Source organism: Triturus cristatus, chromosome 9 (genome assembly GCF_964204655.1).
Source record: "Triturus cristatus chromosome 9, aTriCri1.1, whole genome shotgun sequence".
NCBI lineage: Eukaryota > Metazoa > Chordata > Amphibia > Caudata > Salamandridae > Triturus > Triturus cristatus.
Window position 1 is genome coordinate 839,921,821 of NC_140592.1, and position 15,318 is coordinate 839,937,138.

Genomic DNA, 15,318 nt, shown 5'->3' on the forward strand with positions numbered 1-15,318 from the left:
ATTTGTTGTGTCCGCAATGTCCAGTATTTAAATATTGTTCCTATGGGTTTGCGCCTCAAAGTCCTCAATAGAGCTGGCAGGTATGATGACAGGGGCGTCATCCCCACAGTCATAAATGACAGACGTGGCCGTGAAGCCCTCCCGGCTAGGTGCATGACCCACCCCTCCAAGCCTCGTACAGACACCATTGGAGGGAATAGTAGAATTGATCTGGAGGTCTGCAAGGGGGTGCTGTGGATAACTGCTCAGCATGGGTTCAGGAGCAGCCAGTACTTAGGGACGCAATCCCAGATCTCAGATGGGCTGCCAACATCTCCCGCAAAAATAGCCACTTTTTAGAAAGGCCTGGGATGTACCCTTAAAGCAACACTGTATTTACGTCTCCACATACATGCATGTTTAATAAAGCATCAAGGACGGGCTGGGCCTGTCACAGCTCCCATCCATGTGATACTTGCCTCCAGTGTAGCTTTCATACAAATAAATGTGGGCCCCAGCTGAGGCCAGTGTGCGAATGGCCGCATGGGCAGAAGCGGCATCCAATTTGCAAGGGTGAAGAGCCCAGTGCTAGCGCCCCTGGCTGTTAGCAGCAACGGTCAGTCCACTCAGCCTTCGCAGCAATAGCAGAGTATTGGGGAGGAGGGCAGGACGCAGCTAGGCCACAAGTGAGGCCTGCGGTCCATTGAGTGCGAAGTGAGAGGGGTGCAGCGTGAAAAATGCCATACACTGAAGGCAGGCCAACCAAACTTATGGCGTGCACACTGAGGGGTCCATGTACCACTAGCAGGGTGACGCACTCAACAGGTACTGCAGGTATGGAGCCATGGGCCTTCAATGGACGGGAGGCAGCGCACCGGCAAGGAGGGCAATCACCATGGTGGTTGTTGTAGTGGCCAACGGCTGGTTAGACCAAACAGGAGCCGGGGTGGTGCATCGGCATGCTTGCAGGACCGCCCGGTCTGTTGCGTACAGAGAAGATAGGCCTGTGGCCCCTGCGAGACTCCCTGTTGCTGCGGGCCTTAGAGGTTGTGCCAGTCAGTGCGGGCTCCTCAAATGAATGTTGGGCGTGCGGGCGCATTCAAGGGCGGGAAAGGCAACCTTCAGAATCAACACCCCAACAATGTCACAGCCTCATTATGCAGATGGGGTTAGATGCGGCGAGGGAGGTGATCCATGATATTTTGGTCACTGCCGCGGCCACGCCCCAACGTTGCATGCCTTTGGCCAAGCTGTAAAGGTTGCAGTCAAATCATTTAAGATTGACTAGATGTCTTGACAGCCTGGACACTTGAAAAGAAGGTTGGTGGTATAAAAGTGCATGTGCCCTGCGCAAGACTTTTCAATAGTCACCAATTGCTAAGTTCAATTCCATGGAATGAGCAGTAGTCCATTCCAGACTGTTTGACATATTTATCCAGCTTCAGATGTACACCGCCCACCACAGGGAAGAAAAATTACAGTATTTCCCTCACCCTTCACAGAAGCTCACCTAATCACAATTCTGTCTCAGGTTATGTTCTACATTCCTTTCTTAAAGAACACCCCAATAGAAAGTCATGTACATTTTACAATGTTTCTGAAAACACTCAGACAGCTCCTTCCTTCCACAGCTTTCTAAAAGCAACGTATTACCGTGCAAAGGCGTTTGTCACAATCTCAGTGGAATTATTTCATAGCTGAAAGTTTATTTTAGAAACATTGTCTATTACACCACTCTCTTAAGTCTGTATATGATGCTGACTGACTTAGTGTTATTCCCCTCACTTTTCTGGCATGGAAAGGCCGACAATACTCATACAAAAATGTACTTTAAAGAAACTAAACCATATATGTGTCAGGAGGGTGTCATGATTATTGAAAATTCGAATGATATTGCACATAGGTTAGCCTTTTCTATCTCTTAGTTTTTCTTCAGGAAAAGTCTGTTTATATCTAAATACTGTCTGAAATGATTAGCCATCTTTATTGTGTCGCTTTGCAGCATGGTAATTCTGGACTGCATCATATTTTCTAGCCTAACATTTAAGTACTGTGTTGTTTGTTAAGTCTAGTATCGATTTTTTAAATAATTTTGTAAAGCTTACAATTTCATGTTTAATTGAAAATGTACATAGGGTTAGCTAACCGGTTAAGAATTTCTACTTAAGTCTCTTGCATTCCTTTCAAACACTTTGATACATCCCCAGGGCGCTCGAAGAAGCGGTGACATACTTTATTATATAGGAACTCAGAAGTGGAGAGTTAAGTCATACTACCCGTTTGTGGCACTTACTATATTTTTCAATACTTTTTAAATGTTGCTTTTCCAATACACAACTTGAAAGCAGAGAATGGCAGTAAAAGAAACAAAAACACCCCAAAGAATCCTGAACACATCACCTAAACCCCACTTTTAAGTCTATCGGGAGCCGGGGCCTCCGATCTTCTCTGTAATAAGAGCCACTTATGTTCAGTGAAAATCATCACGAGCTGCTAATATTGTAAGTGCAACTAATATAGAACAGCTATAGCTGCAATGGCCCTGACGCCAAAGTAATAATAGTAATAAGCCTCTCCTATGTCCCATGATATATCACTCAATTATCAGTTTTAATTACATTTAGTAAATTTCACACATTTTTCTCCAAACATTAGCTTAGGAGTTCTGAAAATATAAACCTTTGACTAAAATACATGATTTGAGTTTTTAGTACACCTATATTAATTTAACCAAGCAAAAGCTTCTCCTAATTTAGTAGACTAAGCTGCACACAAGAGGAAACTGACTCACTACTACTAGCGAGCCAAGTTCACTACAGATCCCACCAGAAAGCAGCTGTTTACCAGTGCACCCCATCAGTGGGGTAACGAAAGTTGAGGGGGGGGGGGCCCTGCCAGGTACACAGAGGGGCCCCCACTCAGGATTTAATCCGGAGCTCTCAGGGCTGTGTACTGTGATGAGGGGGCCACCTACAGCTCGGGCCCCCCACACCGTGGTGTCTGCGGGGGGCCTGTGTTACGCCCCTGCACCCTATATTAAGGTTTCCTGCGTCCTCAGGCTAGGGTGACCAACAGTCCGTAAATTTCACAGACTGTCCGTAATTTGGATCACACGTCCGTTGTCCGTGACGATCCCTTTTATGGATGGCTTTTGTCTGTAATTTTGGGCATTGGCTTGGGGAACATCACTGTTTTCCTGCCAGAAGCCTCAGCTCTTTGATGGGCCAACTCGCACTTCTCTAAGCAGAAAGAGCAGCCCCATCCGAGTACTTCACAGGTCTTTAAAAGACCATTTACATGTTAACGAGGCTTTGTTGTTTTTTCCGCCTCTTCATCTCCAGGCTCACTGTCTATTGCCGTTAGAATTAGCACCCCCCCCCCCCTCCCCTCCGAAATTTGTGGTAGCCTTGACCCCCAATACCCCCCCCCCGGAAATTTGGCACTAGTTGCGCCTCTGATTGTGAGTGACAGATAGGGCTTGGCTGTTTAGCTGTCGATGCTGTAATTGGATGTGCGGTGGTAGGCCTGTAAAGAGGTATGAGGTGTGAGGAGAAGAGTCACTGAACATTCCTGACACGAATAACCTGCGAGTGGCACTGCTGGGAAGAGCAGGCCTGCAGGGCCATGGCTTTGAAGAACAGTGCTCCCAGGGACCTTGATCCGAAGCATATGGATGACCGCGTTGGGGTGTGAAGGGCAAGGACAGCACAGGACTCTGGGGGGCATTCCTGTGTGTGTTGGGGGGACAGGCCCATGGAATCGCAGACTTGTAAAGTGTAGGGCTCTGAGGCCAGTGGTGAGTGTATGGCTGTAAAGTGACAATGTACGGAGGGTGGGGCTTTTAAAAAGTAGAACTTATGACATGACTCAGCCAAAGCTGTCGAAAGGTCCCATGCCATGTATGAAACACTAAACCAGTGCTGGCCTTTTAGCCAAAAGCAAATAGTAAATATGGGCATCAAAATCCCAGCATGGAGTGTGTTATTGGCTGGAAACAAAAAAAATAAACGAGTCGAACTTGCATGGACCTTCCTGGCAGCTGTGGTACCCACGGAAGCAACTGCACTACAGTTCAGAGCGACAGGTAACGTCACATACAGTGTGATCAAATTCTTTACTTTGCAACATTCTTGCACAACTAAGAAAGGTCATGTGCGGGAATTGACATACTGATGCCTGATACCAGGTATACCTAACCGTGATTGAGCTTGATGACAAGCCTTCCAGCAAATGACACCATGATGTGACCAACCCAGGAGCAGAGCTAAAACAGAAAGGCTACCAGTAAGCCACCCTTCATTTCAGTCCAGCCCAAAACCCACCTCAGAGTCCTGTTCAGGAGTTTTAAATGGACCAAAGATGCCATATGTTTGTCTGTCATATTTAATATTTTAGTCTTTTCTGACTGCACCTTTGACATTCCCTAACTTAAGGGGTATGGCGTATGGAAAACTGCAACTATGTGCAAACAAGGGAGGGGGAGAAACAGAGTAGACCGAGAGGGCTTGCTATATAGCCTCCGGGCTTTTAAACCCCACACTCCCCGCCTCGTGCCTTCCCATAGATGAACCTGGGTATGCAAAGACCACTGCCTCTCACACGAGCCCCTAATGGTAGCATATGGGAGCAAAGGATAGGTGTAGGGAGGGTGGAGGCTTCTGGAGAGCTGTTTCCCTGTCAATGGATAAGAAAGAGAAGCTGTGTGTGGGATCTCTCGTGGCAGATTAAAGCCCTTTCCATGTTCTAATGTAAAGGGCCATCACAATGGGAGGGCAGAGGAGGCAGTATGCCCCAGGCCTGTGATTTTTCAGGGCCCATGCTGATGGATGGATGGATGACTAAATGAAGAAGGGATGGAGAAAGGAAGGGAGGATGGATGACTAAAAGGGTGAATGGGTGGACGGATGAGTGACTGGGTGGATGAATGAATAAGTGAAAGGATGGCTGGATGCGTGAAAGGGTAGATAGCTGGATGGATGAGTGAATGGATGGATGAGTGGAAGAGTGGATGGAGGGATAGATGAATGGAATGATCGATGATGGATAGGTTTGCAAATGGTTGAATATTGATATGGACTGGCACACAGATGGAAGGACAGAATGAATGGTGAAAGACTGAATGACGGATGAAAGAATGATTACACTTTGTAACCCCCATCATCTTAAGTACATTTCCTATCGATTGACATTCACATTTATAGGAGTCATTGTCTCTATATAATATGTGTGTGATGTAACGCACTCCGACACCCTGTCCTTCTTACTTGGGATGAGTAGCACTATAAAAGAAATTAAATACACATGAGAGAGGGTCTATGTGAAGAGGGGAGTCACCATTGGAGGGTGGTAGCAAGGCTGGACTGGCAGGACTGGGCATCGGGCGTTTCCCTTGGAGGCTGCAAAGGTGGGGGCAGGTGGGGGGGGGGGGGGGGGGGGGGGTTAGGCTTGTTACCGCAAAAAGACCTGCACATTTGCTCAAAGTTGCGCGCATACTGAAAAGCCATGAAGTGCACAATTATCTCAACCTAATATAAACTTTTCACTTGTACTTAAGTGGTTGTCTACTTACTTCTATACTATTGCGCGACCTCTTCTGATGTGTCTGTAAAACATAACTTTTGTCCTGAATTCTGACTTCCTGTCTGGAATTTTTGTCCTGATTTTTAACCCTTTGTCCTGAATTTGCACCCATGCCAGTTGGTCACCCTACCTCAGGCACTAAATAGTCCATAGCCTACTTTACATCATTCACAATCTGTGTCAAAAAGTTTGCTAGCCTTGGACATGATCAAGTAACCTGCACTCTCATTGCCTCTTCGGCGTGTGTTTTCACCATATTGCATGAATCACACGTAAAAATTAAGAACTGCGTGACTCCATTGATGGATATCAAGTCTAAGTTTTAGACTGCTGTACTGACATCAGTGTGATACAGAAAAACTTAATTTTTCATATCACCTTTGGGAATAGAATGTTCGGGAAAAAGTACAACCCTTTTATTATTAAGAGGATCCACACGAAGTCTCTTTAAATTGTTCATTTGTAACAACCACCAAATATGCAGCGATGACAGCAGGCTTCAGCTCCAACTGTCCCTTCAGTCCCTTCTGACCTCTAGCCCATGTCATCACATTCTAACACAGAACCAGAGCTTAAAGGAGAAGCTACAACACATCTTCCCTTTATAAAAATGTAAAAGAACACAAAAGAAAGAATAGAAAAGAAGAAAGATAAAATAAAACAGATTAAGCAGATACATAAGTAAATCACAAATTTAGAAAAAGAACATATCAATTTCAAGTTAACTTGCAGATACAAAGATAAAACCTACCAAATACTATTTGTACTTTACACAGTAATCTTGAAGATACAATGGTGGTCTCCTGATTCTGGAACCATGAATAGACAAATCAGCACGAGTACAATTTTGATTACATTTTTGAAATTTAGGCTGATACAAAGAATCTCTGTATCCATTCCCCGAATGGGCACATTTTGACAACCGGGACATACTCCACACATCCTCCCCATCAAGCATTACTACATTCCTCATGACTTTAATGATACGTCTCGGACCAAAATATTTTGTTTCGCCTTTGGGAGACCAAACTGCTTTCTTAACAAACACAAAGTCACCAATTTTCCAAGTAGGTTGACGTACCCCATTTTTTATATCAAACCTACGTTTGTAATCCTCTTGATATTTATTAAGTCTCCAATTCTGCACAACACAACCCCTATCTTTCACACTCAACCAAAGAGGATTTAACTTTGAACCAGCTGTTCTCCCCTTTAAGTTTTTCAAATGGAGAACACCCAGTCACACTATTGGGTGCATTCCTATGTGCCCACAATTTTTCTCTCAGGATGGGCTTGAGTGGGGCACTTCTCTCCAAGGCATTCTGAGCAGAGGCTCTAACTAATCTGTTCATACTCTCAACTAACCCATTTGCCTGTGGAGCATAGAGAGCAGTTCTGTGATGTGTAATAGAAAGCTCTTTCAATAAATCTGCCATTTCTTGAGAGGTGAACTGCACCCCATTATCTGATACAAGAACATCGGGTATACCTTCACAAGTGAAGGCATCTTTAAGAAATTCAATAATGCTCTTAGTTACAACTGAACCCATACAAGAAGCAGACACCCACTTGGATGTATAATCAACTAGTACTAAACAAACCTTTCTGAGGGAGACAAGGTGTCAAAAGGGCCTAGAATGTCAACAGCAAGCTTTGACCAAGGATGCTCAGGTATCGCAACAGGAGAAAGAGGAGCAGTCCTGGCTTTCCTCGACTTGTCATTTCCTGCACACACGACACAATCCTTGACCACTTCTTCCACTTGGCGATCTACTTCAGGCCACCAATAAGACTCTCTAACTCTCGCTTTAGTTAAGCTACGCCCAAGATGACCCTCATGAGCAAGATTGACAATTTTCTCTCTCATACCAACAGGAGGTATCAGTCTATCCCCCCGCAAGAGTTCACCTTGTAGACTTTAATGCTGCCACATAGTTCCCTACTCTCTCTCCTTTGGCTTGCACACGCATAAAAAATTGTGTCTCTCCATAACCACATTTATGCGAGGTCCAAAATGACTCTGCAATTGCAGTAGACTCATTTCAAACACGTCATTGGATTCACCTGCGCCTCTGCCTATTGGTATAGGATCTAGACTGTCGTAAATATTCCTTCCTTCTGTACCCAGGTTGTGAAGTAGTATGGCTTGTTTCCTAATCGCAGAAAACTTTTCACCCCCAATTGCCAACAAATATGAGTCAAAAAGTGGTTTCCATTTCTTCCAGGGAAGTACAGGTTCACCTCGTTCACTTAGGAATTGTGGTGGCTGACTCATGCCGCTTGACGACGCCATGTCTGGATAAATCCAGTTGAAAGTAATAAGCTTGAAATATTATTTACATGCAATGTTTCTGTGGTACAACTCTGTTCCCTAATTCTAAAAAAAAAAAATGTGATGTTATATTAAAACACCTTTTTATATCGAACACACTACAACAAATTTCTATCAGGACAATCTGAAACTTACAGGTTGCATTTAGCATTCCAAGCACATTTTTACCTCAAAATCACAAGCAATGTGCTGTAAATATTCGGTTTTGAAATTCTTCATGCTTACAGAAAGTGTACCAAAAGCAGTGAGACCAAATTTACCTTAAAACGATCAATATGTTTCAAATCATCCAGATAATACTCTTCTATTGCATGTGGCTTGCCTTCAACCTCGTACACATAAGCTGGCAACAATCTGTTATGAACTGGAACTGCAAAGTAATCGGCAAACTCCTTGCAGTTGATTGTTGCCGACATAAGGATTACCTGTAAAAGAACAATAATAGCTGCAATCAACAAATGGTATAATACATGCCAAAGATTCTGAAAACGCGGCAAATAAAGTTTAGTATGAAAGCAGACATGACAATTTTAGGCGTTCTTACATCTGTTATTTAAACAAAATACAGTTGACGTGATTAAGCACTCACAGAATGACATGAATGTCATTTTCAATCTTCATCTCAAACATGAAAACGTCAAGGATGGGATACAGAGAAGTGACATTTTTACGTGTTACATTGTCGGATTTTTCTTTAGAATCGCTAGAAAAAAAATGTAATTTCAAAATAATAAACGCAGCAAAAGATATAAATGGGGTCACTCCCAAATTTACAAAGTAAAGTAATACACAATAAAAAATGCAAAACTTTCTTTTTTTTTTAAAGTCCTAGACCAAATGTGTGTTTTAAGAACCACTGTGTAATGGTTAGCGTTCCTGTGTTTTGAGGCTTCGCTAGCCGGAACCTGTATCCACGTCATCCGCGGGCCAGGGAAGAGCCCGTTCGGGGGCGTACTTCCAGCACTATACCACTGTGTGCGTGTAAAGTCATTTTATCTAACGGTGCCGTGATAGTGCTAGGCCTTACATCCTCTGTGGCGTAGACCAGATCAGCACACACTGCAGTCACAAACTCTCTACATACAGGGATAGTACAGAAAAATATAATTTGTAGATTAAAGAAACGTTTACATCTAGTTTACGTTTCTGCATATCTGAAAGAAGAACAAGCCTCCTCTCCGAATCAGAGTCTTTCTTGGCAATGCTAGTGCTAGCAAATGGCTGAACAACCAATCCGTTCAACCATGCATCACCCAGGCATCATTTTTAACTTGCAGGATGGCGTAGGTATTGTAGGTGCCCCTTGCCACAAATTTCCAATGTGATTTTCCCACTTCAGGAATCCAGGAAAAAGCACAAGTACACATTGCAATTGGGGTGATGCCATTACATTGCTAACACCTCATAACAACCCCAAAGAATGCGAGTGCTCGGATACCCATTTATGAGATTGTGTGCAAGTGGATATTAAAAAGATTTTAAAATTCGTCAGCGACAAAGGTGTGCTATTTCATTTCTACACAGAATTTATTAAACGAGTACAAGATATTTTTTTATGCCAGGAAAGAAGGACTAGAAGACTTGGCTGTCCGGTGAAAGTCGCTCCATAGTATTTTCAGTTTTTAATTTGTAAATGAGTTAGTGCTAGGGCCCATAATTTTGCCCAGAAGACTCCTCTGGTGCTATCAAAGGTCAAGCTGCTGAATACCAAGGCTGCATAGTCCTGGTTCCACCTCATGCCTCTTTAATCCACCAGCAGACACTTTCCGTCCCTTTAGCTCAGTCTTGCAGTTTCTTTTCCATCTCTGCTTTCTCTGTCACAGTGTTCCATCATTTCCTTCATCCAAATTCACCCATTGGTGTTTTTCTCTCTTGCTTTGGAGCAGTGTGTTTTGAGAAAAACAACTACCAGTGCCCAAAAACGAGTGCCGGTGCAACAACTGGCTCAATTTAAGCTGTGACGATTTTGGGTTACCAGCAGATTTAGAAGGAAAAAAAACCAGAAAAAAAACAGATTGGTTGTATATGTTATGCTGAGCTCAATTTTGATATCCATGTCAGTTTGACAGTGCTGTACTCCTTTTATCTGGTTATGGCAGCTTCAACAAGCATTAACATGCTTAGAGAAAAGGGGCTATGGTAATTCACTCAGATATTAACTCCTACTGGACTACACTAGTGTTTTGCTGTGTTAGCTCACATAATTGTATAATCCTTCTGCAGTATGTACAACATTCATCTTGAAGAAAAAGTCGGAACCTTAAGCTTTAGGACAGTAGCAAAAACATTTGACTTCTATTATTTTTCAGATAAAAATAATGATGCTCGAATCTTGCCCACACTGCTGTCTCCTCATTGACAAGGGTAGACCCATAAGTGTAGGAACGTAACACAATTTAGACATGGTCACGCCCACTTTTTGCCTGGTATTTGATGCAATTTTGACTGAAGGGCACTGGGTTCCTGATAACCAGGTCCCCAGTGGCAGTGCTCTTTCACTAAAACAAGGTATCTGGTACATTATTCTCCAACTGCAAGACCGTTAGCACCTCTGTTAAGTCCCGAGTAAATGGTGCCCTGGTACCTAAGGGATGGGTACTAAAGAGGAAGATTTCTAGGGGCTGTAGCATGTATAATGCCACCCTAAGAGATATACCGCCAAACTCATGCAGACTGTCATTGCAGGGTGCGTGAAATGGAGCAGACAAATGTGAAAACACAACATGACGCACACCCTGTATGCCATGCCCACACACTGCACGCCATATATGTAAGTCACCTGTACAGCAGGCCTTATAGCCCTAAGGCAGGGTGAACTATATTGCATGTGCGAACATATCTGTATGAGCAGATATGTCCCGGCACTGTCTAGTTCAAATGCCAGATAGTACAAGTGAATAGGGAAGCCATTTTAATTATATTACTGGGAACAGGTCTTAACAAGTTCTCCAGGTATGTGATGCTTCACTAAAATCTATGGTGTTTGGTATTAAACACCTTGTCTTAATAAATCCATACTGATGCCAGAAGTGGATTTATTAAGATATGCACCCAGAGGGGACCTTAAAGGTGCCCCCTGCTGCCTGAAAGGTATTGTCCAACCTGCCACAACAGATCTGTTTCTGACCCCCTGCAGGAGAGAGCCCATGTTCTACCAGACACAACGCCTGCTCTGGAGGAAGGTGTTCACACCTCCTCCAGCAGAATAGCTAGTTTATCTGCATACCTAGGCCAGAGGCTTCAAAGCCTCCAGCATCCCCCGGACCTGGGAGATGCAACCCCCTGCCAAGAGGCCCATTTGGCACCAGGAAAGGAAAGAAATTAACTATGCAGAGGCGTGGTGCACTACCAGGGCAGTCACACCCCTACGATGGGCTGTCTGATGAGCTCCACGAAAGAAGGGTTCCCCCATTTTGATGGAACTAGGAATTCTGGGACAGGGTTATGCCCACTCCACACAGGAAGTGGTCATTTAGGGGGTGCAGTGAACCCAAGGTTAAGTAAGCCGTTGGCTACTACGCTTCACCCCCTTTAACACCTCTAAATTGAGTATTTAGATGGCCTCCTGACATCAGAAACTCAGATCTCCTTGACACAAGAAGGACCAAGCAAAGCTGAAGAAGTGAGAACTGCATACTGCATGTGTACTGTGGCACCAAACCCTACCTGCTCCTGTCTCGACAATCTGACTCGTACTGCAGCTGTGCCTCCTCCAAAAGCCTCGGAAGTCTTTCAGCACTTCGCCAAGCTGGCAGCATCTCTATTGAAGTGGAGGAGCCACTTACCTTCACCCTACAGGCACCAATCGCAACTTCTGGTTCACTGTTTTGCTGTTCACCGGGTCCCCGATGCAGCAGCCAACCAGGAAGAGGTCACTATGCTCCAGGAGGACAGATCCATCTCCCCACCAAGTGAGAAGATGCCAGAACCAACCGGAGCAGCCCTGCACCAATACCCGGGGTACTGGACACCTTGCAGCAACCAAAGTTGGATTGATTCTAATCTGGACTCCAAAGCCGCAAAGACCGACCAGGTGACAAGGGACATCAGCATCACAGAGGCCAACAACAAGAGTGTCCCAGCTGTTCTGTTTTGTCCCCCTATGCAGGTCTAACCGAGAACCGTGAGTGGCTTTGACGCACAGGCCCAGCTAACCAAAACCCTCTACACCTGAGCTCCCCGGCCAGGGTCCACAACAATTGACTGTGCTGCCAGGCACCCAGGACCCTCATGAAGCTCCCAGACTCGTACCAAAGTCCCCCTCTGCAGCCTGTTTGTAGGTGGCCTCCCTCTTTGCCTAAGTGTAGCACGCAAGGCTACCAATCTGTGCAGCACCTCTGCACCCAGACACTCCAGGGCAGGTAAACTCAAACTGCCGGTGGTACTTTGGACCTTGATTTCCCTAGCATCTTAAGTCCTAAAGTTGAACCCCGGAATCCGATTGCAAGTACCTGCATGCAGTATATATTTCTTTCTCCATACGAAAGCCTTACCACGTAAAAACAAATTTGTGTGAAAGTTCTACTTACCTGTAAAAATTGGTATCTCGAAAAGTGCCTACCCAATTACTAAGTTCTTATTATTAAACTATACATAAAATATCTGTTATTTTCTAAATTTGGTCTTGGGTTTCTTCTCAAGTGTGCGTCTCATTTATTGGCTCTGTGTGTATTCAACAAAGGCTTAACACTAACCTCTGATAAGGCTAAACTGCTTTCCATCACTACCACAAAGGAGAGCATTTGGGATTATTATTTCATTTAAACCCTCTAAGCCAATAAGGGTCGTCTTGACTTTCTACATAGTCTACCTCTTTTTAGTACACTACATAAAAAGCCAGCATCTAACAATAAAAAAACTAGAAACAGATACAATATGATGCTGAGCAATCTCTCTGGGGACTGACGGGACAGACAATTACCTTCTCCCACGTAGCGAGCATTGGTTCTAGAAGAGCTTTGTTAAAAGGCAGATAAGGGTCTTAAGGCAACAAATACGGCATTAGAATTTTCATAAGGCTTTTGCACGTTGGTTCGCAAACACAAGGAGCAATTCAACCTTCTTCCATTGCCTTACAACAGCTGTGAGTGTGCACATTTTCTCAGAAGGCGACCTTATGACGCCAATCGAATTTAGGAGATGCAAGAAAAGACCAGCATTTGTGTGATAAGGAGAAGGGAAATGCTACTTGTAGAGCTGCAGATCCACACACTTCGCATAGATCGCCATCTGGTGTTGTGCCCGGATGTTTGCACTGGTTTTTGTCTTGGAAAGGTCTTTGGAAGTCACGGGACAGGGAACTCCTCCTTTGGACTATAGTGCGCATGGGCATCGGCTCCATCCTCAGATTTTTTTATCGCCAGCAGGGAAATGATGGAGTTTTGTAAGAGACAGAAAGATGCCCTTGTATGCTGTATCTAAATAAGATAGTACTGGAACAGATAAAGGTAGCCGGGTGGGCGTGTGTGGATCTGCAGCTCTACATGCCAAGAACAGATGCATACCGGTAAGCAGCATTTCCCGTTCGAGGCATATGAGCTGCAGATCACACACTTAGCATAGATTGTATAGCAGTACCCATCCTTAGCAGCGACCACCAGTACCTGTTGCAGTAGTTTGAAATAGTGTTTTGAGTACAGCCTGGCCCACACTAGCTTGTTGTTTTGTTTGCACATCCACAGAATAATGTTTTGTGAATGTGTGAGGTGTAGACCATGTAGCTGCTTTGCAGATGTAATCTAAGGGAATGTTCCCTAAAAATGCCATTGAAGCCCCCATCTTTCGTGTTGAGTGGGATTTAGGAGGAACAGATAAAGTACGTTTTGCTTTGTGATAGCAAATTTGTATGCATTTAACAATCCATCTAGCTATCCCAGACTTCGATATGGGGTTGCCTTTGTGTGGTGGTGAAAATGACACAAAGTTGTTTGGTCTTACGAAAAGGTTGTGTTCTTTCAATGTAATAGAGCAATGCTCTTTTGACATCTACAGTATGAAGAGCTCTTTCCGCGACTGACTGTGGCTGTGAGAAGAACACTGGCAACTCTACAGACTGATCGAGGTGGAAAGGAGAAATGAATTTAGGGAGGAATTTTGGATTGGTTCTGAGAAACAACCTTATTGTGATGGATTTGTAGGAAAGGTTCCTGAATAGTTAACGCTTGCAGTTCACTAACTCTTCTAAGAGAAGTGATAGCTACTAGGAAAGCATTTTTCCATGTTAGAAATTGGAGCTCACATTTATACAGAGGATCAAAGGGAGGACCCATTAGTCTTGTGAGAACGATGTTTAAATTCCACACAGGCGAGGGTGGTACTCTAGGTGGAATTATCCTTTTGAGGCCTTTCATAAAGGCTTTGATGGCAGGCACTCTGAAAAGTGATAGGTGTTGTCTATTTTGTAAATAGGCTGCTATGGCAGCGAGGTGTAGCCTAATAGATGTGTAGGCTAAATTGCACCTTTGGAGATTTAGTAGGTAACTTATGATGTGTTGGATAGACACGTCTAGGGGATTGATGTTGTTGGTATGACAGTATATTACAAATCTCTTCCACTTGGCTGCATAGCAGGCTCTAGTGGTGGGGCGTCTAGCTTCCTTAATGACGTTCATTTGGAAAGGTTCTTGGTGTTCCACCATTGCAGAGATCGAGGAGTGCGACCGTCTACCAACACCAGATCTGTTAGCTGACCTTGAGCCTGGTTCCATTGGCGTGCTAAGCACTCCTGGAAGGACGTATGTGGAGTCTTGCATGAGGTACTATGAGTATGCAAGAGGCCATCATCTCTATTAGCTGCATGAACACTCTTGCTAGGAGAGAGTGTTGAGGCTGAAATTTGTTTATGAGAGCTTTCATGTATGCTATCCTGGTCAGGTTGGGATAGGCTAATGCTTTTGAGGTGTCTATTATGACACCGAGGTATTGTTGTATGTGGGACGATGCAGACAAGACTTTGGGTAGTTTACTGTGAACCCCAATTTGTGGAGTAGTTGGATAGTGGTGTGAGTGTGATGAACACACTGATTGTATGAGCTGGTTTTTATGAGCTAGTCGTCCAGATATGGGAAGACGTGAATGTGTTGTCTTCTTAAGTGGGCTGCCACTACCGCTAGGCACTTGGTGAATACCCGTGGTGCTGTTGTGACTCCGAAAGGGAGTACTTTGAATTGATAGTGTTGGCCGTCCACTACAAACCTTTGATATTTCCTGTGAGCTGTGTGAATCGGAATATGGAAATAGGCGTCCTGGAGATCTAGAGTAGCAAGGAAGTCGCCTTGTGAAAGAAGAGGAAGGACCTGTTGGAGTGTAACCATGTGAAAGTGGTGCAATCGTATGTACAGGTTTAGAGGTCTGAGGTCTAGAATAGGCCTGAGAGATCCGTCCTTCTTTGGTATGAGAAAATACATGGAGCAAACTCCAGTTTTTTG

The 15,318-nt window shown here is 44.3% G+C and overlaps 1 protein-coding gene across 1 annotated transcript in view; it reads right to left on the bottom strand.

Annotated features, from left to right (window-relative positions):
• The window catches only part of TDRD9 (tudor domain containing 9), a 2,714,501-nt gene that overhangs the window by 2,003,174 nt on the left and 696,009 nt on the right, over positions 1 to 15,318 (bottom strand). The window contains exon 7 of the mRNA XM_085626273.1: positions 8,152 to 8,316. Coding sequence (XP_085482399.1) covers positions 8,152 to 8,316 — 165 coding nt within the window. The remainder of the gene's footprint in view (positions 1 to 8,151; positions 8,317 to 15,318) is intronic.